Source organism: Papio anubis, chromosome 14 (genome assembly GCF_008728515.1).
Source record: "Papio anubis isolate 15944 chromosome 14, Panubis1.0, whole genome shotgun sequence".
In the NCBI taxonomy this organism is placed as follows: domain Eukaryota; kingdom Metazoa; phylum Chordata; class Mammalia; order Primates; family Cercopithecidae; genus Papio; species Papio anubis.
The window spans coordinates 17,416,051-17,443,961 of record NC_044989.1 but is presented as its reverse complement, the minus strand read 5'-3'; the positions used below and the strand labels follow the sequence as shown (position 1 = coordinate 17,443,961).

Sequence of the window (27,911 nt, the reverse complement as noted above, 5' to 3'; positions counted from 1 at the left end):
ACACCTTTGTATTCATAGTGAAATTCCTGTAAACAGTCTGGGCCCCATAAAGGAAAGTATCGCCATCATTGGTGAGGCAGCCATCGACATGACCACCAGCATTGAGATAAGCACACATGGCTTCAGCTTCCCCGGCAGCCTGAACCCAGGGGATTCCTAAGCATTCGAGCATATCGAGGCACTGAAAACCAAAAGCAAGATGTTAGAGAATGTCTTCACTGCTCATTTGTTTACTATTAAACGTACTTCTGTATTACAAATATTAATAGTAGCTATTTTGGTGTTTTAAAAATTACGATATTTAAGAAACACTTGGAAATTTGAATAATGACTGAATATTTGAGGGCTTTAAGGAATGAACTGCCAAACTTTTAGGTGTGCTAATAAAAATTACATTGTGGTTATGTTTCTTTTTATTTTTTAGGAATCATCTTTTAGAAAAGATTAAATACTGGGAATGATACAATATTATGTCTAGGATTTGCTTCAAAATGATGTGTGGGTATGGGAATAGATGAAACAAGATGAGCCAAGATAACGGTTTAAGATTGGTAATGGGGGCCGGGCGCGGTGGCTCAAGCCTGTAATCCCAGCACTTTGGGAGGCCGAGACGGGCGGATCACGAGGTCAGGAGATCGAGACCATCCTGGCTAACATGGTGAAACCCCGTCTCTACTAAAAAATACAAAAAACTAGCCGGGCGCGGTGGCGGGCGCTTGTAGTCCCAGCTACTCGGGAAGGCTGAGGCAGGAGAATGGCGTAAACCCGGGAGGCGGAGCTTGCAGTGAGCTGAGATCCGGCCACTGCACTCCAGCCTGGGCTACAGAGCGAGACTCCGTCTCAAAAAAAAAAAAAAAAAAAAAAAAGATTGGTAATGGGTTACTTTTGTGTTGATTTAAATTTTTCTGTAATAAAAAATTAAGATTTTAATGTAAATTACAAAGTAATCCATATTCACATTTCATTGCTATTATCGTCAGATTCTGAAAATATCTTTAAATAATAATTAATCACATTAAGATTTACATCTACAAAGAGCTGGGCGCGGTGGCTCACGCCTGTAATCCCAGCACTTTGGGAGGCTGAGGCGGGCAGATCACGAGGTCAAGAGATTGAGACCATCCTGGCCAACATGTATTAAAATAAAAAAATTAGCTGGGCATGGTGGTGCATGCCTGTAATTCCAGCTACTTGGGAGGCTGAGGCAGGAGAATCACTTGAACCCAGGAGGTGGAGGTTGCAGTGTGCCGAGATCGCACCAGTGCACTACAGCCTGGGTGACAGAGCGAGACTTCCATCTCAAAAAAAAAAAAAAAAAAATTTACATCTACAAAACTTTAATAATTTTTCTCACATGATGGTCAACCCAATATGCATACTTTCAAAGAAGATGCTATCATACAGTTTTGGCTTGAATTTTAATGTTTGCATCTTTTTCTCATCTTGCCTTCCCTGTACAATGAAACTCTCATATTGTGGGAAACTGTGGAGGAGTCAGCTGTCAGTGTCCTCCTAGGAAATCAAATGTTTGTGCAGAATGATTACATCATTATGCTGATGTACAAATAATTTGCTGTGAGTTTCCTTTGGTTTATGATTTTAACCCAGCTGGGTAGCTAGTAGTCTAGTAGCCTTATAGCCTAGTTCATTCTTTCTTGTCATACACCATTCCTTTTTGTCATGTATCATTCTCTATCAGGGACTACTGAGTATGGTGGAGAGAAAAGGCTACTTACTTGTAGTTTCTAGAGGCTGATAGAATAAATATTATCTCTTGCTTTGACTTCCACGCCACATTACATAATAAATACCTCTATCCACCAAGGTGGACAAGGTTCAAAAAGTCAAAGTACTATGTTGAAAAATATTGCTTTTCAGGACGCTGGCCCCGTGAATTAGAGAGACAGTTTTGTGACAGTGTTGCTTCCACCTTACCCCTAGGTAAAAAGTAGCCTTTCATAATACAGTTATTTCAACTTCTTATACTATTTGCCACTTCAAATTTTTTCAAAGAACCAGCACAGAGTTTCCTATAAGGCTGTTGCAATTTTTCCCACTCTATGTCTCTACCATGTGGGGTGGAAGTGGTACTGGAGGAGGACTAATTTGTGCTTTTCATGCTAATACCTAAAAGATGGCAGTGGATTAGGAGGAAGCAGGGCCTAGTAACTGAAGAGTGCAGAAATATAAAAATGACGAATAGGCAATACTGAACTGACACAAAATGCCTAAGAACACTGTAATTACTGCAGCAATAAAGAAACAGGAATGGAGCAATTTTCTTAAGAAGACACGGACATCTCTTTTTTTGTTTTATGCTGGTTCTTTAACACTCTAAGATTGAGGACCATGAATATTTCCAGGAACTGATTGACTCAGCACAGATACTTTCTTCAACTGCTGATAGTCATTAAGGTGGAATATTCACTAATTGAAAACTATTTTTAAACGTAAGCGTAGAAAATAAAATTTCAGAAGAGGAGAAAAATGGCATAATTTTTTTTAACTAAAATTAAAAAGAAAAACAAATTCAAATATGATAAAAGCTTATATCCTTAAAACACAAAGAACTTGCACAAAAGAAAAATTAAAACCTCAAGAGGTAGTGGGTGAAGGACATGATAGCCATTACCCAAAGGGGGACTAAAAATAGGTGAAATGTTTAACGTTACTATTAAAAGACAAATGCATATTAAATATCTTTGTTGTTGCACACAAAATATTACAAAGACAAGCCTCCTAACATCCAATGTTCTTGTGAATGCACTGACACTGCTTCTCTGACATCTGTATTAGCAGAAATTAACCAGCAAGAGCAATAAAATCATTCCAAAACTTTCACCCATCAATCCAACATTGGGTAATTTTATCTAAAATTTCAAATCACAAGAAAACATTATATACACAAAAAATGTTCATCACACTTTCATGTATAGTAGAGAAAAACTAAAAAAGTAAATAACATATACAATCGGGTGTATGATTCATAGCTTCATACATGTTGTACAACCACTACAAGTTATGATTTCGATTAGAGTGTGACAAAAGGGAGATATGACAACATGAAGCATTAAGTGAAAAGGCCAGGTTAAAAATCATGTGTACCACTACAACTCTTTACACACACTTGAAAACAGACACAAAAGGCTGGGCGCTGTGGCGCACGCCTGTAATCCCAGCACTTTGGGAGGTTGAGGCCGGTGGATTACAAAGTCAGGATATGGAGACCATCCTGGCTAACATGGTGAAACATCCTGGCTAACATGGTTTCTACTAAAAAACACACAAAAAAATTAGCTGGGTGTGGTGGTGGGTGCCTGTAGTCCCAGCTACTCGGGAGGCTGAGGCAGGAGAAGGGCGAGAACCCGGGAGGTGGAGCCTGCAGTGAGCCGAGATCGCGCCACTGCACGCCAGCCTGGCGACAGAGCGAGACTACTTCTCAAAAAAAAAACAAAAACAAAAAACAAAAAACAAAAACACACAGACAAAAAAAACAAACCTTCCTATTGTTTTAATTATACATTATAGGCGATTTCTTTCTTAAGTTTTATACAAATATAAAATATAGCAATATTAAAGTAACATACAAAGAATACATTGTAATGTAACAATAATTAGTTTTTAAAATTACAAGCCCTAAGGGAAGCCAAATATGTATTCTGTATATGAACTATCATGAATTCTGAATAAGTGAAGTGTGAATTAATGAGATCTCATGTATTCTGGGAATTCTTTGAGTCCTGAAGGTATTATAAAAGGTAATATGATCAAGTTCCTACTATGTACTAGTTGCTTTGGATATACTTTCTCTTATTTTTATCTCATCCGGGCTGAGTATTACTGTTGTCATTTCACAAGATAGCATACAAGGTAGAGACAGGTTACAAATTTTGCTCAATGTCTCAGAGTTTCTACATGCCAGTGCCAGGAATGAAACTCAGGTCAATTTCACTCTAAAAAATAAGCTCTTTTCTCTATGCACACTGGCTGGCTAGTCACAATAAAATTAATAAGTATAAAAGATGACAAACTATTAAGAGTAAAATGTACCCTTTAAATCAAATCAGAATTACTGAATCAAATCTGAATGCTCACCTCTCTTAAGACTGATTTAAAATGTGATCTCCCTGTTTTCTGAGACCACGATTTTCCAGAAGACCCATACCGAGTCTGATTCCTCTTGCTTATGACATCAGCTTTCAGCTTTGGTGGTTCCCCTTCCATAACAAACACCAGTTTTACATCCATTTGTGTTAAATATGAGATACGAAAAAATAAGTTCCTGAAATATATAAATTAGTAATATATTAATCATCATACACTCATAGGAAAAGTCAAAATAGTATAACATAAAGGCAAGAACATTAGACTAGTATCGAAAACTTTAATGTAATAACATTTTACTTAAGGTTTTAATTAGAGTGGAAGACCACTTTTTTTTTTTTCTTTGACAAGAGTCTCACTCTGTCACCCAGGTTGGAGTGCAGTGGCATGATCTCATCTCAGTGCAGCCTCAACCTCCTGGCTCAAGCGATCTTCTTGCCTCAGTCCCCAGGTAGCTGGGACTACAGGTGTGTGACACCATGCCCGGCTAACTTTCTGTATTTTTTGTAGAGATGGAGTTTCACCATGTTGCCCAGGCTGGTCTTGAACTCCTGAGCTCAAATAATCCGCCCATCTCAGCCTCACAAAATGCTAGGAATACAAGTGTGAGCCACTGTGCCTGGCCAAAAACACTGATTTTTTTTTTTTTTTTTGAGACGGAGTCTCACTCTGTTGCCCAGGCTAGAGTGCAGTGGCGTGATCTCGGCTCACTGCAACCTCCGCCTCCCAGGTTCAAGAGATTCTCCTGCCTCAGCATCCCAAGTAGCTGGGATTACAGGCACCCGCCACCACATCCAGCTAATTTTTTTTTATTTTTAGTAGAGATGGGGTTTCTCCAGCTTGGCCAGGCTGGTCTCAAACTCCTGACCTCGTGATCCACCCACCTCGGCTTCCCAAAGTGCTGGGATTACAGGCGTGAGCCACTGCGCCCAGCCAAACCACTGAATATTTTTAAGCAACAAAGATTTATGATTATTCTAATTGCTATGTGGAAAATGGTTTGAGGTAGGGGTGGCCAAGAGCAAGAAACTAGTGAAGATGGCACTTCAGGAGTACAGATGAGAGATGAGGTCGGCATAGACTAAGGTGGTTGGGTGCCTCTGGCCACTGAGATAAGTTTGTGAACACAAAGTATATTTTGGAGGTAGAACTAGCAAGACTTACTGATGTGGAGAGAAGTAGAATAGGGAGAAAATGTCTCCCAAATCTCTGGCTTTTAGTATCTGAAGCATCCTAGCGGATATGTTAAGTAGGAGATAGATATGTGAGTCTGGAGCTCAAAGGGTATGAGATACAAATCTGAGTCCTTAATATAAAGATGGTGAATCTAGACATGTTAAACAGATCTTGAAACCTCAAAATGTAAAAGAATAACAACAACAAAAGAAAAAAAAGGTAAAACAAAATCAAGACACCAAAACTATTTATACATCATACATTGATACTTTAAGAACTTTCACTATACCTGAGGTGGGGCTTCACGACGCTGCCCATCATTTTTTTGACTGTCTGTGCCTCACACACCCAGAGACTCAGATCAACTGCAATGGTTTTCCCACCAAGATTACGCAAGGGAATGTGTTGCTTAACAGGCTCCAAAATTTGCCACAAGTCATTCACTCCCATTCTGGTGATTATCTGCTGTTATGTGAAACACAATTTACAAAATATTGTTAAAGAAACAGAAGCTCATAACAGGGATTCAAACAATATATTATAAGTCAGTTCAGGATAATTCATGGAGGATTATCCTTATTTCTTTAATCAGTCAGCTTTTCAAAATGAATCAAGAACACCTGAAACGTTAAAATGGTGGTAACTGGCTTTTTCCCAGCTAAAAACAAGAGCTAACAAATGCAGAGATGGGTAGAGAACGCAGGGATGCTGTAAATCATTTTTGTCTACTTGAAAATTCACTCCTTGATTTACATACTTGGAGAGTGGGACTAATTCTCTATCATACCCAGGAAAAACAAAAAAACAAAAGCAAGGAAGCATGCAAACAAGCTAAAGAAAAATGAGGTTAATGAAGAAAAACTTAGAAAAGTGAGGGAGGAAGAAACGAGAGAAAATGAAGTTGGAGGAATACTGATAGACATACCTTTCTTAAAAGGGCGTTGGCTTTTAAAATTGCAAGGTCACATCATGTTCATTGTAGAAAAAGAAAACAACTTTTAATCACTTATAACTTTTAACCACCACCCAAAGAAAACTAAAGTTAAATGTTTTTCCACGTACATGACATTTTAAAAACAAAATTGGCTTAAACTTTGCTACTGTTACCTGGTTTGGTATTTTCTATAGGCCAGCTTTTCCTTATTATACATCCATATTTGGTTTTCTTTCCCTTTGTTATTATTTGGTTATAATAATTGACATTATGTAGCATGTGCAATGAAAATTCAATCTGACGACACAAATATAACCCAGATTATTATCCTCTAAATAATGATCTTAATTCATTCCAAAAACACAACGTAGGAGACAAGAATATATTAAGTCAAAAGACTATCACCTTTATGCAGAAACCTTCTGAATAAAAAGTACTGTATTGTCTGTACCTTTAACAGAGTTCTTTCTAAAAGTAAATTTTCTCAAATTGCATATGGATGCAAAGAAAATAAATGCTGGAAGGGTTGCTGTCTGTGACTTATCCTGTTTTTCTGAACCTGAATTTTACAGTGTGGCCAGTGGTGCCATAAGTATTATTCCTTTTTTTTTTTTTTGAGACAAGGTCTTGCTCTGTCACCCTGGCTGGAGTGCAGAGGCGAGATATCGGCTCACTGCAACCTCTGCCTCCCAGGTTCAAGTGATCTGCCTGCCTCAGCCTCCCAAAGTGCTGGGACTATAGGCATGAGCCACCGCACCCAGCCCTGCCATGAGTATTATTCTGTGTACTCATTTCTATGAAGTGTACAGTGACATCTATGGATGTCACTTTACAGATAAAAATATACAGACTTAAAGGGTCAAGAAAGTGTTTGGTAGTAACAGTGACCCAGAACTAATATTGTCTATTTCACATCCTGAAGCCCCACTGGTTGAATGTACCATTGTGGCATTGATTCAGTTACTGTGAAAAGTTGTGGTTAATTCTGGAAAGAGTGGGGTACATATATCCTTAAGGTCATTATTATGAAGAGAAATGAGACAAATTATTAACCCATCAGAACACATTAAACCAAAAGTCCGAGAAGAAAGTTCTTGACAGTTTTGCTTTCCTTTGTGACTCACGGTGCATACTGGAATAGATTGCTATCAAAGAAAATTAGGCAATTCCTTTGTTCTAATTTCATTTAAATGTGACCCTGACCCTAGCAGTCAAAATTTTAAATGCGGGTTATCTTCTGGTTTAGCAATATCTCTTCCAGGAATTTAAGATATGTTATGTGGTGTGTATGGATTTATATACAACAATATTCACTGTAACATTGTTTACAATAGTAAGACATTGAGAAGAGCCAGGTCTCCATGGAGGACTAATTAAGTAAATTATGCAATATTGAAACTAAATTAGATGATATCACAAATAAATCAGTAGGATAGAAATACAGGTACTAATAAAAAAACGGATGCAAGTTTTAAAATGAAAACAGGTATGAATATGTTAGGGATGATTATAGTTCAGGGATGGCAAGAACCACTTTTCAAAACATATCCCTTTGTGTTGTTTCATTTTTAAAATACCACATACCTGTATACTTTTCAAATTAGAAAAAAGTTAAAAAATATGTGACCCTATTTATTAGGAGTTGGAGAAATAAATTAGAAATCTTTTTAGATGGTTTGCTTCTTGGCTAAATATTAAGTGACAAATTTAAACAGAATTCATGGGTCAAATTAAAAAGTACTGTTCTGCAAATTTACAAGTACTTGAATATTAAATACTACTTCAGTGTAGCTTTTTGAGGGAAGAGAGATTCACATTTTGTGGTTTCCTTCAGATTGCCTAGAACCAGTCCTGTGGAGTTGGCCAGGGCACGTATTTTCTCTGGCAACTTCCAGTTCTAAGTTTCAGCATTCCTACCCTGTTGCTAATGATTCCTTTCGTTGGTTGACTACACATATACAAATGAATAGTAGTGAAGATTGCCACCTAGTGCAGTGATGTTTACGATGGCACACATAAACACACATTTATATATAGGACTGTGATGTCAATTGTATTCTTTCTGAGGGTTATGGTAAAAAAAAAAAATGAAACAGCAACAAGGTAGACTCTTGATTTTATAAACTGCAGCCCTCTAAGTATTTCAAGTATATTAGGATCATTTTGTAAAGCTTTTAATTAAATATATTATTAACGGGGGGGCAGCCATGCCTTAAAAAAAAAAAAAAAGTCCAGCACTGATTTGATTATTGGAAACCCCTAAGCAAGATAAAGAGGGCTTTCAACTAATCCCATAAATAATATCTTTAATATTACATGATTACTATGGTTAGAATTTAGTTATTATTTCATTTCTTTTGTTGGAAACGAACCTGGTTTAAAGAATGATTAACCATGGTTACTTCTGAAAGAGGAAAATTATGTGAAATGTACATTTTATTAGAAAGAACATCATAATATTTTAAGAATGCAATTAACCCCAAATCTCTGTTTCCATCATCAATTGTTTTCCATTCCTTATCACATGTTCTTTGCACCAGCTATTCCTCGGAAGTGATATTAAGAAGCAATGGTTAAGGCTGTAAAAGCATAAAACATTCCAAAACAGGACAGAATGCAATAGCTTCTAAGATATTAAAGTACAACTACACTGAAAGATAGAACAGATGGTTCTTGCATGAGGTCATAATGTGATGAGGTTATTTGAAAATGGCTCAGCATTAAGTAAAATTTAAAAATACTACACCGGCTGGGCATGGTAGCTCATGCCTATAATCCTAGCACTTTGGGAGGCCGAGGCAGGCGGATCACCTAAGGCCAGGAGTTTGAGAACAGCCTGGCAAAATGGTAAGACCCCATTTCTGTAAAAATAAATAAATAAAAATTAAAAATACCACACCAAGAACTACGTATAATTTCATCTTGCTTTTTATTTTTTTTACTATGGTAAAATTTTAAATTTTTTTGGTGTGGGATTTGGTGAGTTCCCACTCAAATCTTTTATAATGAATAATTATATTGATGTCAATCTGTTCATACAATCAACATATATATATCAAAAGAAGTCTAACATCTTCATAAGTTTTTAAGAATTAGCTGTCACACAAACCTACTTACATGAACCAATGACGTAAGAACAATATAGCAAATAACTTTATAAATCTATTAATGGCTTCAATTTATTTAGCTTACTTATTTGAATCAACAAAGTCAGAACACATAGCTAACAACTTTATAAGCAATGGACTTCAGATAGAAAGCCTAGGATTTGGGGTCTGAGTATACCACTGATTAGCTGTATGACCTTGGGAAGACATTCAACCTTTCTACAAAATGACAGGTATTAAACCAGATGAATTACAAGATTCTAATATCTGTAATCTAGTATCTAATATTTGAATCTCATGACCAACTGGTAGCATGGAATAAAAAAAAAAATCACTCTATTTCAGAAAGTATTGCTTGGTATAATAGAAAGAACATAAATGTCCATCTTAAAGGACTTAAGAATCCACTTCCAGTTAAAACAAAAACAAGTCCTTTGATGTAACCATATGGTGCCCATAAATCAATTTAAGTTCCTAAAACTTCCTTAAAAGCTAATAAGCTTTTATTGGTTAATTATAAAACTGAATGAGGTGAGAAAAACACAGAACCTTGTTAATTTCACTAATGAATCAAATTTAAAGAACATAAAGTGGTCAGGGGCTTAAATGATGCAAAAATACACACTTTATTAAAGCAAGTTTTCCAATTTAGTTCAGCTTTAGGAAAAACATTAGAAAATTTACTTTGGAAAAGCAGAAAATGCTTAAATTTCCCAATTTCCATTTAGATGAGTATATATTCATATAAAGATTGGTAAATGGTGAAAACTATTTCAATGCAAGATTATATTTTAAGGGATTTACCACATAATCTCAGTAACTAATGCTGTTCTTTAAAATTATTTTTTCAATTTTATTTTCATATGAATTTAGCCTAAACACTGAGGCATAATTCACGCTTATCAATAAATACTTATTAAATGTCTACTATTTAACAGGAATGCTTTATAGGTGCTGGAGATACAATAATGGAAGAAGATCCAGCTCTGCATTTAAAGACCTTAGTAGGGTAGGCGAGACTGCAGATAAAAAGGGCGTAAGAGGTAAGAAAGCAAGCTATAGTTGTATTTAGGAAAAAAGGTCCCCCAGTTAGGAATCAAGGAACGGTACCTGAAGCAAGTGACATGCAAGTAGGGACCTCCCAACTGTGTTTCCCATTGGTTACAACAAGGCCAGATGTTTTGGTCTATTTTGACTATGTCATATTTTTCGTAGATCCATGGCAAGGGCCACAGTAGGAATATAATATATATGTGATTACTTTTAGAAATAAAAAGTGACTTTGATGGAAAGAATTCCATTACTGGAGGCCAGAATTTCAACATCAATTTATTTGGAGGTGGGGTGAGGTGGCAGTCAATGCATTATTTTCCCCACACAGAAGAGAACATTTTGGAGTATGAAACGTAGGTTACTTGCTAGGTCAGTATATTCATGGGAAGGGTTGCGTAAAGACTGAAGGGGTAGCGTGGGGTTGAGAAGGGCGCTGAAACCTAAGCCAAGGAAGTAAGACTTCATTAATTCTGACGTTTATTTAGGGAGTTTACACTTTAGTTTACCGTGGGGGGGGGGGGGGGAAGGAACGATCGTAAAAAAACAACTACAATCCCTTAAGGTAATTACTATAACAGAACTATATCCAAAATGCAAGGTTAACACGGAAAAGGGAACACTCAAATGTGCCTATGGGGATCAGGGAGGGCTCGCCGGGTCGGATTTGAGCGAGGCGTGGGAATTATCCCCATCGCCTGCCCGGGGGACGCACAACGGGACCCAGCAGCTTCGGCTAAGCGCGAGCGGCCGGGAAACGAGCAGCTTTCCCGGGGCGGGGTAAGCCGCAGGGCCCGCGAGAGTGGAAAACAGGGGCCAGGTCGCGGCCTGGCGGCTCGGTTCGGACTTCCTACTTTATTCAAAGGGAGTCACTGAAGGCGTTTTCAGAGGAGCAGCGAACAAAGAGCTTACCCCTAACCCTGATGGTCAAAGGAACCAGCGGGAGGGCCCGAGCGGCGCAGTCTCTCCACGTCCCGCCGGACTTACCCGGACAACCCTTCCTCCTTGGCTCTGGAAGAAGCCCCTTCGTCATTTACCAGTTTGGCCTGAATCCTAACTATTGTGCCTCCAAATTCCTGAATTTTCTCAAAAGAAAAAAAAAGAAAAGTCCTCTTTCTTTACCCAAGCAAAGACTAGCGCCCCGAGTTCAGCCGCCGGGCCCGGGAACACCAGGAAGCGTTTCGAAACCGGCGCCGGGCCCGCGCGGCCCCGCCTCTTCCGGGAAGTGACTGACCCCTTTCCCCCAATGGGGCCCACTCGGCTTTCCCTTGCCGGCCCAACCGGCCCAGCGGACGCATGCGTAGACCCGTTGCAGGGGGTCGCTCAGTTATCTTTCCCTTTTAGTTAGGCAAATCACTCGCCTCCCCCGCGTCCGGTAACTGGGGAGGCGGATGCCTACCACCTTCCCCCGCCCGCCAAGGGGCACTTCCGGCCTCTCAGACGCCGGCTGCGCGAAACCCCGGAACTGCGCAGGCGCGGGCGGAGTCCCGAAGGGAGGGAGGGCGGGGCGCAAGCGCGGTTAGTCCCGCGGTGGGCGCCGGGGCGCCCGGGATCTTACCTTCTCCTGTTGCAGGCGCGCGGTTCCCAGCGGGCCGGCGGCAGTCAGCCGAGGTCGAGACACCCGCAGGGTGGCCTTAGCGGCCGGTCGTACCACGGCAGCCCCGCCGATCAGGTTCCTTTGGGAGACTTCGAATTGTTGGCGGTAGGGTGAAGGCGCGCGCTGTCGCTTTCCCTTGCTCCGGGGTTCATCCTCCGCCCGCTGCCCCCTTGGTTGGCGACCCCCAGCCACCTGGGAGAGGCAGGGTTAGCTGAGCTGCGGCGGTGTTCATGGTCGTCCTTGCGGGCCTGGGCAGGGGATGTCCGTTCCTCGGGCGGGTCGGGCGGCGGGCGGCACCTTCGCGCGCTCTCCGAGGCGGCACCGGTCTCCTGAGCCGCGGGAAATCTGGCGTCGGCTCGGGGCCGTTCTCTCCCAGGCGGCGGTCCCCAGATTCCCCCGGGCTGTGGCGAATAACTATAAAGTGGGGAGAGGTCTGGGGAAAGCTGGGGTCGGGAGTGGCTCTTAGCATGAGTCTGATGATACCTCGCAGACGGCAACTGGTGTTATGCAAAGATCACTGAAGGGTGTATGCAAAGATCACTGAAATTGAATTTGTCATTAAAGCCCAGTTTTACGAAAATGCAAATTGTATTATCTAGAAAAATTAACATGTATTCAAAGGTTTATTGATGGCATTTCTCTGCCCTCATTTCTTACGGAAATGAACCGGAGAAGAATCCCAATTGGGAATTGCGGAAAACGGGACTCTAGGGTAGAGAAAGGGTTGTAGAACCAATAGGGCTTGAGGTAATACTGTGAAAATTCTTAGAGCAATCATTTGGTGTTTAAGCCCTCAAGACAGAAGTTTTGTGAGCACTTATTACTCTGCATATTTCAGAGTAGGAGATTAAAAGCCAGTGTTTTAAAGGCAAACTTCTCAGTAATATATATTCAAAGGAAAAAATAAAAACCCAAATTTCCTGACTTTTATATGGTTGCTGTGTGAACTTTTAACATGTACGATAGTATATACAGTGGCATGCAGTTTGGTCCATGGGTGTGTGGGTAGAGAGGGAACATGAGAACTTCTATTTAGATTTACTTTATTTCGTTTGATTTCTATGGGGAACATAGGGTATTAATTTTATGTTGGAATGTGTATTTCAAATTTCTTTTGCTTAATGGGTGCAAGTACAAAACGTTTGGAGACCACTAGTATATTGCCTAAAAAAGTGTATTTATATCACAAAGACCCAGAATTGTGTGACTCTGAGCAGATTGGTACCACCTCTTGTAAGTTTCAGTTCTTCTTATGTAAGTTGGAAGAAATAATACAGTTATCAGTGCATCCTCTGTATCCGTGAACTCAGTCAAGGGACTGAAAATATTTCAGAGGAAAAAAAGTGGATGGTTGCACAGACTTTTTTGTTCTTGTCATTATTCCCTAAACAGTACAGTATAACAACTATTCACATAGCATTTACTTTGTATTAGATTATATAAGTAATCTAGAGATAATTTTTAAGTATGTGGGGAGGTTATACGCAAATATGACACCATTTCATATAAGGGACTTGAGCATCTGTGGATTTTGGTATCTGAGTGAGAGAGAGGGGCTGTCATTTTGGAACCAGTTCTTAGGGATTGACTGGACCTAGCTGACAGGATTCTTAAGTATGTGGAGACAGAGAGGAAGAGAAAGTTATGTAGTTATTTATCGACATCTGTCTACAATCTGTATAAAGCACTTAGTATTGAGCCTGGCAGAAAGTACAAAGGTCGTGTTAAAGGTATTGCAGTGAATAACAAGTTTTATTCCCCAAAGGTTTATTTTACTGAGTATATTTTACTGAATCTGTAGAATTTTATGTAAAACCTACCTAAATCTTGACTGTCCTTTTTAGATCTAAGTTAGAAAAGATAATTAAAACTGTACTTGGCTTACTTTTAGGAATTAGTAAGTAACTCAAAATTTTACCATGATAGCTTGCATTATATTTAAGACACAATTAAAATGCCACAGTTCTTTATACACAACCATAAGTCCAGCTGACTGAGGGTCAAGTGTAGTTGCTTAGGTTAATGTTGGCATTTTTGATTCACTATTTAAATAAGTTACATCTTTTCTCTCTGAGCATGCTTTTCTTGGTCACCAAATTCAAACTACTTCCAGTAGCTTTCTCAGCTCCACCCACAAATCCTTCTCTATTGCAGAGTATACTTTACTACTGACTGGCCTCTCTATCTCAAATACCTTAGGAGCACTTCAAACTCAGTGTTTTCTTTCTTTTTTTTTTTGAGACAGAGTTTCACTCTTGTCGCCCAGATTGGAGTGCAGTGGTGCAATCCTGCCTCAGCCTGCCCAGTAGCTGGGATTACAGGCATGCACCACCACACCTGGCTAATTTTGTATTTTTAGTAGAGATGGGGTTTCACCACATTGGGCAGGCTGGTCCTGAGCTCCTTACCTCAAGTGATCCACCTATCTCGGCCTCCCAAAATGGTGGGATTACAGGCATGAGCCACTGAGCCCAGCCCAAACTCAGTGTTTTCAAATAAAATAAATATTTCATTCTCCCTTCTTGCCAAACCTGTTCCATCAACTTATAATGGCATTTAGTATTAAGTGTGAAGATGAAACACAAAATGAAATTTTATAAAACACATCCAATGTTTTGATTGACTTTAACAGTAACAATAGAGAATTTTTTTTTTTTTTTTTTTTTGGAGACAGCTGTTCACTCTTGTCGCCCAAGCTGGAGGGCAGTGACACGATTTCGGCTCACTGCAACCTCTGCCTCCCAGGTTCAAGTGATTCTCCTGCCTCAATCTCCTGAGTAGCTGGGATTACAGGCGTGCACCACCAAGCCCAGCTAATTTTTTTGTGTGTTTTTAGTAGAGATGGGGTTTCACCATGTTGGCCTGGCTGGTCTTGAACTCCTGACCTCAGGTGATCTGCCTGCCTCGGCCTCCCAAAGTACTGAGATTACAGGCGTGAGTCACCGCGCCCAGCCAATAATAGTCTTTTTTTAAGTTTAATGAAGGATAGACAAGATGAAGGACAGATTAATAGCCAATTTCACTGTCTGTGAGTAATTAACTGTGAAATTTCAGTTTATGCCAGTAGGAACCTGGGCGTTAAAGAGGTTTAACTGGGTTTTGACAAACCTGGATTTGGATCTGAGCCCTGCTATGTTAGAGCTATAGAAGCCTTTATATGTTAGAACTAAGTTGTAGCTACAAATTCAAGTCGTTTACTTGTGACTCAATCTCTCCTTTTGTAAAAATAAGGGCAATATTTATCTCATAAAGATGTTGGGGATCAAATAAAATAGAAAGTGTTCTTCTCAAAAGCTAAGTTTGTGGTTATTCGACAAATGTTAATTCTACTCACTCATTTGTACTCACCAATTCTGCTTATTCAGTCTTTTAAATTTCTTGTTTTATCTCTTCCCTTTGTCCCTGATATTACCACTGCTTTTGTTTAGCAACTCATCTCTTCTGTTGCTATTCTTACGTTCTGTTTCATCTATCTTCTATATTGAGCCACAGGATGTTTTCAGTACAGAAATCTCAGTGTTCAGATTTTATTAACTGAAATGCTATGCTTTATATTTCCCAATTTTGCTGATCCTAACATTTTAGATGGATGGACTTAACAAGTTTTTTCACATAAGTATTTATACTATTTATTATCCAGTTAATCTCGTGTAATTTTATGATATATTCCAAGCAGTGTACTTAATTAAGCACATTCAAAATGAAGTTGTTTACTGTACAATAAATGTCTGTTGTGGTAGGCAGAGTAGAATTGAGGATGTGGTAAACACAATCCAGGGCAGATTCAGAAGTAGTAGTAATTTGCCTTTTTAAAAAAATGATAACACTGTTTTTTATTAAATTCTAGTTTTGTTACGTGTGTCACTACTCTTAGTTCCTAATTTAGTATTAATGGGAAATATGAATTATTACATACTTAATAAAATTTAGAATTCTGTTAAAATGCATGATCTCTATCAAATTTCCTATACATCTACATGCTATAATGAACTCTTGGTTATTAATTTTTCTTTTTCTTTTTTTTTTTTTGAATGGAGTCTTGCTCTGTCGCCCAGGCTGGAGTGCAGTGGTGCAGTCTTGGCTCACTGCAACCTCTACCTCCCAGGGTTCAAGCCATTCTTCTGCCTCAGCCTCCCAAATAGCTGGGACTACAGGCGCGTGCCATGGCCTAATTTTTGTATTTTTAGTAGAGACAGGGTTTCACCGTATTGACCAGTCTGGTCTCGAACTCCTGACCTCGTGATCCGTTTGCCTTAGCCTCCCAAAGTATTGGGATTACAGGCGTGAGCCACTGTGCCCGGCCATTAATTTTTCTTCTTGAACTTATTTTATTGATGGTCTTCATTGTCCCTGCTTCTTGTAAGGGAGAAATGAGGTGTTCTTTAATTCTGTTTTTTTTTTTTTAATTATAAATAAGTAAAGAAATATTAAAAACTATGACGAGCTTTATAGATAAATTGAAAATCCCAGAGGAGCCTTTTTTCTCCTTTTTTTATTCCAGCAAAATCAAAATATTTTTCTTTGCATCTGTAAATATGTCTCTTTAGCCTTTTGGAAACAATTTTACTGTTTTAATCTGTATCTGATGCTCTAGACATTCAAATATGTGTTTGAAAATCCATCATCATTAAATTACAAAGTGAGTCCTCTTTTAAAAGGTAGGATCCTTCAGTGTCTGTTAGATGCAAGTTACCCTGGCAACCTAATAGCAAACTGCAAATCCCAGGTCATGCTCAGCAAATAAAAAACATCGTCATCATGTAGTGTTTGGGTGTACTGTCTTCTGTATAGAATCTCATATTCCTTGTGAGAAGCACATCACATTTTCCCTAGTGCATTATCTGTTAGCTAATGTCTGAGTGCCTGCTAACTGCATAATGTTAGGCATTAATAAAAACAGTTTCTAAAAGGACATTAAATGTTGGAGACACCAAAAAGTAATGCTTTCTCTTTGCTCTTCTGTAATAAATAAATTACTGCTCAGTAACTGAGAAGGGAATAGAGGGTGGTTAGCAGAGAAGAAAGTGTTGGAAAAATAATGACCTGGTAGTATCTCAGGGAATTTAAATTAATAATAAACTGAAACTGATCTATGTTGATTCTTATTATTTTGAAAAATGTTTGATTTTGAATTTTTGATTTTTGTAAGTTTCAAAATATTAAATTGTAAAAATGAAGCTGAATATTACATAGATGTAATTGTAATGGTAATATTGTCTTAGAAGACATTTGTTTAGGTTAAATATCCTTTGGATGGTAAGTAATATACCCTTTAAATGATATTTGACTTCATAATATATAAAGTTCTTCATTGCCTTCAGGATAGGATAAAGTCCCAGTTATTTTCTATGGTTTACATAACAATTCAGCTCTAATGGGCTTGTGAATCACCTTAAGTCTTGTTAAAGTGAAGATTCTGATTCACTTGCTCTAGGGTGGGGCCTGAGATTCTGTATATCCGATAATTGGATATCTTCCCAGGAGATGTAGATCTTGCTTGCCGGTCCTTGGACCACACTTTAAATATGAGGAGTCTACAAGTCCTTTTGTGGTCTATTTCTTCCGTACTGCTCTAACATTATTGCTTGCTAGCTGTGCCTTATAATTTATGACACTGTATCATGGACTTGCTTTTAATATCCCCCTGTAGCTGCACTTTGCAAAATGTGGTCCAGGAATCCATGAGACTCTTGCAAGGGATCTACAAGGCCAAAACTGTTTTAATGATAATAGTAAGATGTTATTTGCCCTTTTCACTCTCATTCACTTATGAGTGTACAGTGGAGTTTTCCAGAGGTTACATGACTTGTGAGATGTCATTGCTCTGACTGATGGAATATATACTGTGTATCCCTTGTTTTAAAAGTTGCTCAGTTTTGGCCAGCCGTGATGACTCACACCTGCAATCCCAGCACTTTGGGAGGCCGAGGTGGGCAGATCACTTGAGGTCAGAAGTTTGGTATCAGCCTGGCGAACATGGATGGCAAAACCCCATGTCTACTAAAAGTAAAAAATTAGCTGGGTGTGGTGGCGCTCACCTTAATCCCAGCTACGTGGGAGGCTGAGGCAGGAGAATCACTTAAACCCAGGAGGCGGAGGTTGCATTGAGCTGCAATCGTGCCACTGCACTCCAGCCTGGGAGACAGACTGAGACTCCATCTCAGAAAAAAAAAAAGAGAGAAAAAAGTTGTTTAGTTTTAAGTTCTAATATAATAAATATTGGTAGACATAAGCAAAAGCTCTTTGAAGTCCTTTGTAAAAGAGATTATAACCTTTGAGAACTGCTTCCCTCCATATTGGACTGTGGACACAGAGACTCAGATCTAGAACTTAAATCAGAGCTATTTCCTTAGCCACAGTGACTGCTAGGCTGGGGTTGCAGTTTCAATTTCCCATGTGATCTCCAGTGATACTGCAGTGGGAGTGGCCTTCTTGCCTCTGGGCAATGGCAAAAGTCCTGACTTTGCATTATGACACTAGCCAACTAGGAGAAGGAGTAAGTAGCACCCTACTACTTCCTGTGTGGGTGGAAATCTCGGCTCTCTAGGTGGTCCCCACTGACACCATTACCATGGCTCCCTACTTGTCTACTTAGCCTTTTTTGACTCTACCCCCATTAGGGTGTTGAGATGCCACCTTGTAGCCTCGCTAGAGTGGAAGTCCAGGCTACCCCCTTGGATTTTGCTTGCATGGGTAGGGGAGCCAGTTATATACATGGTACAGAGAGGGTTGCTATGGTCTAATATTTGGGGGATTTAAGTACATTGAGCCTAGAACTGTTGTTTATATTCTTATAGCTTAGAAATTTTTGATTATGTTAGAGATTTTTCTCTCCATTTAGCAAACAATTAGACACTTAATCATTTTAGGTCTTAAATGTATTCTAAAGAAAAAAATGAAAGCAGCAATCAAAGAGGTCATAAAGTTTAATTTTAATCACAAACTATCAGCTTTGACTGTAGGTTCAGTATGCATATATTCAGCAAAATCATGTGTAACTTAAAGATGTTAATTTTCTAGGCTTAAATTTTGTAGATGATTGGCAAAAAATAGACAATCAACCTGGACTTTTTTTTAGGGAAGAGTTAAAGGAAACCACTGGTGCTAGGCAATGTGCTTCAAAATATGATTCTTTGGGAAAGACAATTTAAAAATTAAAAGTTTTATCTGATTACTTTATAGCTTGTAAAAACTGGGGATTGCTTTGGATTAATTTCAGGAATCACCATGCCATCTCTATGAATAGATTTAGAAAACTAGAAACCACAATTTCAGAAAATCTTTTACTGATAAAATCTTGGCTATGAATACGTCTGAAGTAAAATCAACTAGTATAGAATATGCGGATGTTAAAGCAATAGAAATTTACTATCTTATGCTTCTGTGGATTAGAAGTCCAACACAGGTCTCACTGGGCTAAAATCCAAATGTCCGTAGGGCTATGTTCTGTTTTAGAGGCTCTAAGAGAAAATCTGTTTCCTTGCCTTGTCCAGCATTTTTTGACTCATGTCTCTCTTCCTCAGTGCAAGATGCAAGACTAATTTACTTTAATTTTTAAGGTAAAAATAGACGGACATAGTACTTAAAGTTTAATTAACTTTGTTAGATTTATTTTAAGTTTAACATATATGGAACGTGATTTACTTCATTGTTGCTATAAATATTTGTTCAGACCTGATGGCCAAAAGAAAGGAAGAAAATTTTTCTTCTCCTAAAAATGCCAAAAGGCCAAGACAAGAAGAATTGGAGGATTTTGATAAAGATGGTGACGAAGACGAATGTAAAGGTACTTCTACTTTGGTAAGTGAAAAATTATAAAATTACGCTTTTTGATATGTTTTTCTTGTCACATTCATAATATCACATTCTATGATAACTTAAAATCAAGAAAAAGTAATATATTTTTTTAAAAGTTGAGGTAAAATCTGTTCTGGCTAATTTTGAAGGTTATGTTAATTATTAGAAAAATTAATAGAGAAAATGATCAAAGGACTGAATGTATAGAAAAGTGAATAAAATTAACAAACTTTTAGTAAGACCAACAAATGCCAAAAGAGAAAAGACACAAATTACCAATATCAGGAATAAAATAGGGTCTATCCACAGACCCTGCAGACATCCAAAGGAAATGCAGTTAGCAAGTCTACACACATAAATTTGACAACTTAGATGAAGTGGACCAATCCTCAAAAAGGAAAAATTACTACAACTCACCCAGTATGAAATAGATCATTTGAATAGCCCTGTAACTACTAAGGAGATTTAATTCATAATTTTAAACTCCGGAAAATGAAATCTACAGACCCAGTTGGTTTCACTGTAGAATTGTACCAGACATTTAAAGAAGAATCAACATGAATCTACACAGTCTTTTCCAGAAAACGTAAGAGGAGAGAACACTTTTCAATGTATTATCTTGATACCAAAACCAGACAAAGTGGGACCCCCAAAAAAACTAACTGTAAAACTGGTATACCTAACAGATATGGTTGCAGAAATACTGAACAAAATATTTACGAGGAGAATTCAGCAATGTAGTTATTCCTTGGTATTCAAACAGGATTGGTTCCCAGGACTCTGCTTCAGACCGAAATCCACTGATGCTGAAGTCCTTTATAATCTGCCCTGTGTATTCACATCTGCAGAATTTGCAGATAGGAAGAGCCAACTATATGTAAAAGAATTATATGTCATGATTAATGGGATAATTTTAGGTATACAAACCTGATTCAGTATCCAAAAATCAGTCATTGTGATTCACCATGTTACAGGCTAAAGAAGAAAAATCACATGATTATATCACTCAGTGCAGCAAAAATGTTTGATAAAATTCAACACCTGTTCATGACTAAAACTCTCAGAAAAATAAGAATAGACTGGAACTTCCTCAATATGTTAAAAAGCACCCACAAAAAAACTGACAGCTAACGTTATACTTAATGGTAAAACATTGGATACTTTTCCCCAAAGATCAGGAAGAAGACAAAGTTGTTTGCTTTTATCACTTATTGAACACATAGTGCTGGGAAGTCTAGCAGTGCAAACAAATCAAGAAAAGGAAACAGAAGGTATAGAGTTTGGAAAGGAAAAAAACACACAAAAAGTGTCTGTTTGCAGATTATGTAGATAATCCATTTGTTCATTTTCTACATAAAAAATCTCAAGGAATCTACAGAAAACTCTTAAAATGAATAAATACAGTCAGCAAAGTTATAGGATAAGGTATTTTAAAAATGCTTTACTTTTATATACTGGCATTGAGCACATGGACATTAAAATTCAAAATACTATTTTCAATCACTCAAAAAAAATGAACCACTTTGGGGCAATGCACATTAAAACAATATTGGGATACCAACACACCTGATAAAGATAAAATGGCAACAGTTCAAACTACTGAGAGCACCAAATGCTGACAAGAATGTGGAGCAACAGGAACTCTCATTCGTTGTTGGTGAGAATGTCCAGCCACTTTGGAACACAGTTTGGCAGTTTCTTACAAAACCAAACATCCTCTTACCATACAGTCCAGCAACTGAACTCCTCAGTATTTACCCAAAGGAGTTGAAAACTTACGTCCACACGAAAACCTGTGCTTTCATGTTTATAGCAGCTTTATTTGTAATTGCCAAAACTCCGAAGCAACCAAAATGTCCTTCAGTAGATAAATGGATAAATAAACTCTGGTATATCCAGACAATGGACCATTAGTATTAAGCTATTAAGCCATGGAAAGACATAGAGGAACCTTAAATGCATATTACTAAGTGACAGAAGCCAATCAGAAAAGGCTACATACTGTATGATTCCAACTATATGACATTCTGAAAAAGGCATAACTATGGAGAGAGTTAAAAATCAGTGGTTGGTTGCTAGTGGTTGAGGAAAGGGAGGGATGAGTAGGTGGAGCACTGGATTTTTAGTACAGTAAAAATAACTCTGTACAATACTAAAATGGTAGAAACATGTCGTTATAAATTTGTTCAAATCTATAGAATGTACAGTAATATCAAGAGTGAACCCTAGTACAGACGGTGGACTTGGGTTGATAATGATGTGTTAGTGTGGGTTCATCGGCTGTAACACATGTACCATGCTGATGGTGGATGTTGATAATGAGGGAGACTATGCATGTGTGGGGGTAGGGGGTATATAGGATATTTCTGTATCTTCCTCTCAATTTTGCTGTGAATCTAAAACTACTCTTAAAAAATTAAGTATTAAAAAATGAAATATGTCTAAAGCTAACAAAATATGTACAGGACTAATATGGTGGAAATTATACAGTGCTGATGAAGGGAATCAAAGAACACCCGAATAAATGGAGACACATACTTATTCATGGATTAGACAACTCAATATAGAAATTATGTCAGTTCTCCCCCAAAATGATATGTAAGTTTAAATGCAGTTCTATTAAAACCTCTGCAAGATATTTTGTAGGTGTATATTTTATTCTAAAATTTAGGTGAAAAGGCAAAGGAACTAGTAAATACACCTTGGTACATCCATACCATAAAATATAGCTTAAGAATAAAAAGGAGTGAACTACTGATATAGGCAACAACAGAGAATTCGGCTGAGTGAAAAAAGCCAGTCCCAAGAGGCTACATTTTGTCTGTTTCTATTTATTTAACATTTTAGAAAGGGCAAAGTTAATAGAAATGAACAGATTAGTGGGTCAGGGGTTAAGGTGGGATGTGGATGTGACTATAAAAGGGCAGCATGCGGGATCCTGATGATGATGGAAATATTCTGTATTTTGACTATGTCAGTGTCAGTAACTTGGTTGTGATATTGTTACAACCAAGTTGTAAGTTACAATGGGAGGAAGTTACAAGGTTGTGAAGTTACAATGGGAGGAAACTGAGTAAAGGGTACGCAGGATCTCATTTCTTAAGGATTGCACGTGAATCTGTTATTATTTAAAAATAAAAATATTTCAAAAATTCTTCAACCGTGATTTCCAGTATTCTACTCATACAAGGATGTAAATGTTTTCTACTGTTTAATAAGATGTATGTCCAGAAGAGGAGAGCCAGGGAGTTTTAAAGAAATCTTTAAAATACCTGGAGACTTGAAAATGGTCTTCAAAAAAATTAGAAGGCCTGATAAAATAAGGCTGATTTGTTCTGGTACTTAGATAACTACAAAGTGCAAGTGACTACCATTTGCCAAACTCTTGGTTAAACCATTTGTAAACCTTATGTAACTTAATGCTGATATAATATTTACAGTATAGGAAATATTATTCCTGTTTTACGGACTCGGAAACTGTCTATTCTTTATAACATTGCCAAAAGTCACACAGCTGCGATAATAAGTGACAAAGTCACAAGAAGAGCAGGCTTTACTTTTTAAGAACATGTACTCCGCTCTTTGAATTGAAATAGTATATGTCAGATAGTGAATTCAGTGTTGAATGCATGGCTGAATAGTCATCTTTCAGAGGTATTCTAAATAAATTGGCTTTGCCAATTGGGATAGCAGTTCTCAACAAAGGGGATTCTTCTCTCTCCCTTTTGTGTCTGCCAGAGACATTTAGCAATGTCTGGATATATTTTTGGTTGTCACAACTTAGGGACAGGTATGTGTTGCTGGCTTCTAGTGGATAGAGGCTGGGGATGCCGCTAAACATTCTACAGTGCAGAAGACAGACCTCCCCACTAACAGAAAATTATCAGACCCAAAATGTTATTGCCAATGTTAAGAAATCTGGTGATACACTTTTAAATCCTTTAAAGATTTTGGAATGAGTACTGACTCATAGAAGGTTCCCATTTAATTTCATCTTATTCATTGAAGTTACCATTAGTCACTTTCTGTAAATTTTTTCATTGGTGATGTTGCTAGTCTTTCTGATGCCAACAATGCTTGAATGGTTATAATGAGTGAATTAGATTGACTATTTTCTCCTATTGTTTTTTATTCATAGACTGCAGCAGAAGTTGGAATAATTGAGAGTATTCACCTAAAAAACTTCATGTGTCATTCAATGCTTGGACCCTTTAAGTTTGGTTCTAATGTCAACTTTGTTGTTGGCAACAATGGAAGTAAGTGTTTTTTCCCTCCTCGTTTGACTTTGAGTAGTACTTTGAGATTAGAGTACATTAACTTTTTGAAATAGGTGACTATTAGTGCTAATAAGTGTTTTGGCTATAGATGTATGACTTGTGGTTATGAATATTCTTGGTATTTGCTGCCAGTGTACACTTAAAGAAAATATTGAGTTAACTCTAGGTTTGTTACTTAAGCAATAGGGATAAACATTTCCTGCTTATGTTTTTAATGTATTTATCTTGGAATCTATACCACAGAATGGTGGACAAGCGATCCTTATTGCAATTGAGGCAGCCTTGTGTCTTACCTTACTAAACATTGTAATAGAGCACAAATGAAGTGACTTGGCAATCCAAACATAAAAGTAACAAATTCTTACCAGGTGGCCAATAAAAGCTTTAAGAGGAGGTGGTTTTTGTGCCAGTTCTTGAATGAAAATTATCGATTCTGTAGGTCTCATTGGCAAGAAGAGGCTGAGATGTTCCAGACAAAGATTGCTCATCAGCTAAGGTTTGGAGGAGTAGAGGTAGATGTGTATAGGAACTGGTGAATAACCTTATATGATTTATTGTATGGTGGACGGTGGAGAGAAGCAGAAGCTGACTGTGGAGAGTCATGTTCTAGGCAGTATTGTTGAGGATGTTGAATGTCATAATAAAGAGTTTGGAGTTTTATTTTGAAGACAGTGGTGAACCAGTTAGAGTTTTGTTTGTTGTTGCTTGGTGGTTTGGGTTTATTTTTTTTTTTTCTTTTTTTTGAGACAGAGTCTCCCTCTGTCGCCCAGGTTGGAGTGCAGTGGTGCCATCTTGGCTCAGGGCAACCTCTGCCTCTCAGGTTCAAGTGATTCTCCTGTCTCAGCCTTGTAAGTAGCTGGGATTAGCGTGCCTTCACGCCTGGCTAATTTTTGTATTTTTAGTAGAGACAGCTTTTCACCATGTTGGCCAGGCAGATCTCAAACTCCTGACCTCAAGTGATCCGCCCGCCTTGGCTTCGCAGAGTGCTGGGATTAGCAGGTGTGAGCCACTGTGCCTGGCCACAATTAAAGTTTTTGAGTAAAGGAGTGACATGGCCACAATTCATGAAACAGACTGACCACATTGTGGACAATGGATTAGAAGGGGAAAAATACAGGAGGCAGAAAGTTTCCAGGCAGTTCTGTGGTAGGTCTGCCAAGAATGTGGTGTTAACTCCTGGACTGAGAAGGTACACAGGGAGAGGAGGCTTACCAGAGTCTAGAATAGGAAGCTAGGTTATGTGTAGCTCTGCCGTCCCTTTTGTGGTTCTGTTTTTCTTACTTTATCATTCAGTCAAGAAGAAAATGTCTCTAGGAGAAATGGGTGGACAAGGGGATCCCTATTTTAGAGGGGTCACATGGGACAAGAAATAAATACTGGTGGGTTCTGAAGTTAGGTCTTTTAACTTTCAAAACAATGGTTTTTATTAATAAAAACTAATAGAAGAGGAAATAATGCAAACAGTGGAGGCAGTGCATTTGGTAATGAAGAAAAGGGAGTTAGAAAAGGAAGTTTAAAGGCATTCCAGGAACTAAATTAGGTTAATCAGTGGTGTGTGTTAGTTACTTTGTATTACTTTGAGGAAGATAATGGGCTAATAAAAGTTGATTGGATTGGTCGAATGGAGTTCAAAAAATTGTTACCATATTCTATATGTGTGTGTGTGTGTGTGTGTGTGTGTGTATTTAAAGAGACAGGATCTCTCTCTCTCTCTGTCACCCACGCTGGACTGCATGATGTGATCATAGCTCACTGCAGCCTTGAACTCCTGGGCTCAAGCTGTCCTCTCCCCTCAGCTTTGAAAGTAGCTAGGACCACAGGCACATGACACTATGCCTCCCTAATTTATTTATTTATTTATTTTGAGACAGAGTCTTGCTTTGCCTAGGCTGGAATTCAGTGGTGCTGTCTTGGCTCACTGCAGCCTCCACCTCCTGGGTTCAAGTAATCCTCCCACCTTAGCCTCCCAAGTAGCTGGGATTACAAGTGTGCACCACCACGCCCAACTAATTTTTGTATTTTTAGTAGAAACGGGGTTTCACCATGTTGGCCAGACTGGTCTCGAACCCCTGACCTCAAGTGATCCACCTGCCTTGGCCTCCCAAAGTGCTGTGATTACAGGCATGAACCACTGTGCCCAGCCTGCCTGCCTAATTTTATTTTTTGTAGTGACCAGGTGTTACTCTGTTGCTCAGGCTGGTCTCTCTGGTCTCAGGTGAGCCTCCCGCCTCAGCCTCTGAAAACGCTGGGATTACAGGTGTGAGCCACCACACCTAGCCCTCAGCTTGTAATATTTTAGATCCGTGAGGGTATAAAGAAGTACAGTTCTCAAAGAGCTAGAAAATGAATAATATTCAAGTTACAAATAACAATTGTTAAAATATTGTATAAAAACATGTATATGACTTGGCTGATTTTTTTCTACTTAAGTTCATTCATTCAACAAATAATGCAAGTACTTATTATGTGCTAATACTAGGGATACAGTATTGAATGAAAGAGACAACATTCCTGTCCACATGGAGCTTACTTTTGAGGGATGTTAACAGTAGTTTCTGGCTGGGCCCAGTGGCTCACATCTATAATCACAGCACTTTGAGAGGCTAAGGCAGGAGGATTGCTTGAGAACCAGGAGTTTGAGACAACCCTGGGCAACATACCAACAGTGTGTCTCTACAAAAAAAAAAATTAGCTGGGCGTAGTGATGTGTGCCTGTAATCCCAGCTACTGAGGAGGCTGAGGCAGGAGGATAACTTGAGCCCAGGAGTTTGAGGTTACAGTGAGCAATGAGTGTGCCAATAAAATGTCATAAAAATTAGATGGATTAATAATATACGTGTAAATAGAGGGATACATTTATTTATTAGGTTGATAGGCCAAGGTGGTACAATGAAAGTTTTAGGTTGGAAAGGTGTCAAAACAATTTTTACCATTTTCCTTTTAGTGGCAAAAATTTGATTCCTGAAATGTACTATTTTTTTGCTAATAGCGGCAGCTCAATTTTTCATTACATATATAACTTTTTTTTTTAAGTTGTTGCTTTGCATGGGAAGAAAATTATAGTTGAATTTTAACATTTTATTTTAAAGTGAGTCTCATTCATAAATCTTTTTGCATGGCATGGTAGGAGTCAGCTTTTTCCTTTTTCTTTTAATAAATGTGATTTCTTCAACGTCTGTTTCTTTAGGTGGGAAGAGTGCAGTACTCACAGCTCTCATAGTTGGTCTTGGTGGAAGAGCAGTTGCTACTAATAGAGGATCCTCTTTAAAAGGTTTTGTGAAGGATGGACAGAAGTAAGTGTTTGCTTTCTACCATCTATTTTCAATTCTTTAGTAAGAAAACAGTTACTTTAGATTCCCAGTTCACATAGACATGACTGGAAATGAAGTACCTTCCCAGAATAGGAGCAGAGGTGTCCTATTTTTTCATTCCTTTCTTTTACCCCTTGTTGCCGGCATGGCGCGCTGTTGCCTGTTATCCTCTCAAGACAGATAGCTTGTGTAACTTACTGCCGTGTGCCTGGCCATCTTGCTTCTGTTACTTGCTGAAAGAAATGGCTGTGATAAATCTATGTATCCTGTTTAACAAGTGTTTATAAACCTTGCTGATTCCTGACTCTTGACCCAAACCCAGCATCGGTGAGTCCACATTGATACGATAGTAGGGAGAGCAAAATCAGTGACCAGCCAAAGTGTCCCTGCACAAAACTGTCTTTAGCTCTCTAAGAAGTCCCAAAATAAGAATTCTACTTTTTGACTCTGATTTTATACCCTTTACCCAAGTGGGCTGCCAGTGAGTTTAATTTGAGGACTACAGTGACAGATCTGTTTGTGGTCTATCCAAGACCCTTAGTAAATAGTTATATCACT

At 38.4% G+C, this 27,911-nt stretch overlaps 2 protein-coding genes and 1 long non-coding RNA gene across 17 annotated transcripts in view; 2 read left to right on the top strand and 1 right to left on the bottom strand.

Moving 5' to 3' along the window:
* Positions 1-105, top strand: part of LOC103876750 — a 36,432-nt gene extending 36,327 nt beyond the window's left edge. The window contains exon 3 of the long non-coding RNA XR_636115.3: positions 19-105. This is a non-coding gene — a long non-coding RNA (uncharacterized LOC103876750). The remainder of the gene's footprint in view (positions 1-18) is intronic.
* GEN1 (GEN1 Holliday junction 5' flap endonuclease) overlaps positions 1-12,038 on the bottom strand; it is a 36,613-nt gene extending 24,575 nt beyond the window's left edge. Inside the window, exons 1-4 of one of the 7 annotated variants that reach the window (XM_009183730.4) lie at positions 11,930-12,038; positions 5,570-5,745; positions 4,096-4,282; positions 5-181 (exon numbers count right to left, since the gene is read on the bottom strand). In XM_009183730.4, coding sequence (XP_009181994.1) covers positions 5-181; positions 4,096-4,282; positions 5,570-5,730 — 525 coding nt within the window. In that variant the 5' untranslated portion in view covers positions 5,731-5,745; positions 11,930-12,038. Of the gene's footprint in view, positions 1-4; positions 182-4,095; positions 4,283-5,569; positions 5,746-6,205; positions 9,009-11,283; positions 11,621-11,929 lie in introns of those variants that run through there. The other 6 variants (XM_017947303.3, XM_017947302.3, XM_003908305.5 and 3 more) reach the window with 6 other exon arrangements.
* Positions 11,880-27,911, top strand: part of SMC6 (structural maintenance of chromosomes 6) — an 88,595-nt gene continuing 72,563 nt past the window's right edge. For 3 of the 9 annotated variants that reach the window (XR_001893895.2, XM_017947300.2, XM_017947301.3), the window contains exons 1-3: positions 19,646-19,768; positions 23,904-24,021; positions 27,230-27,335. Coding sequence is in view for 7 of the 9 variants with exons in the window: in XM_017947300.2 (XP_017802789.1) it covers positions 19,646-19,768; positions 23,904-24,021; positions 27,230-27,335 (347 nt within the window). In the remaining 2 variants the exon portion in view is untranslated. Of the gene's footprint in view, positions 12,074-14,863; positions 19,528-19,640; positions 19,769-23,903; positions 24,022-27,229; positions 27,336-27,911 lie in introns of those variants that run through there. The other 6 variants (XM_031654940.1, XM_009183732.3, XM_021924602.1 and 3 more) reach the window with 6 other exon arrangements.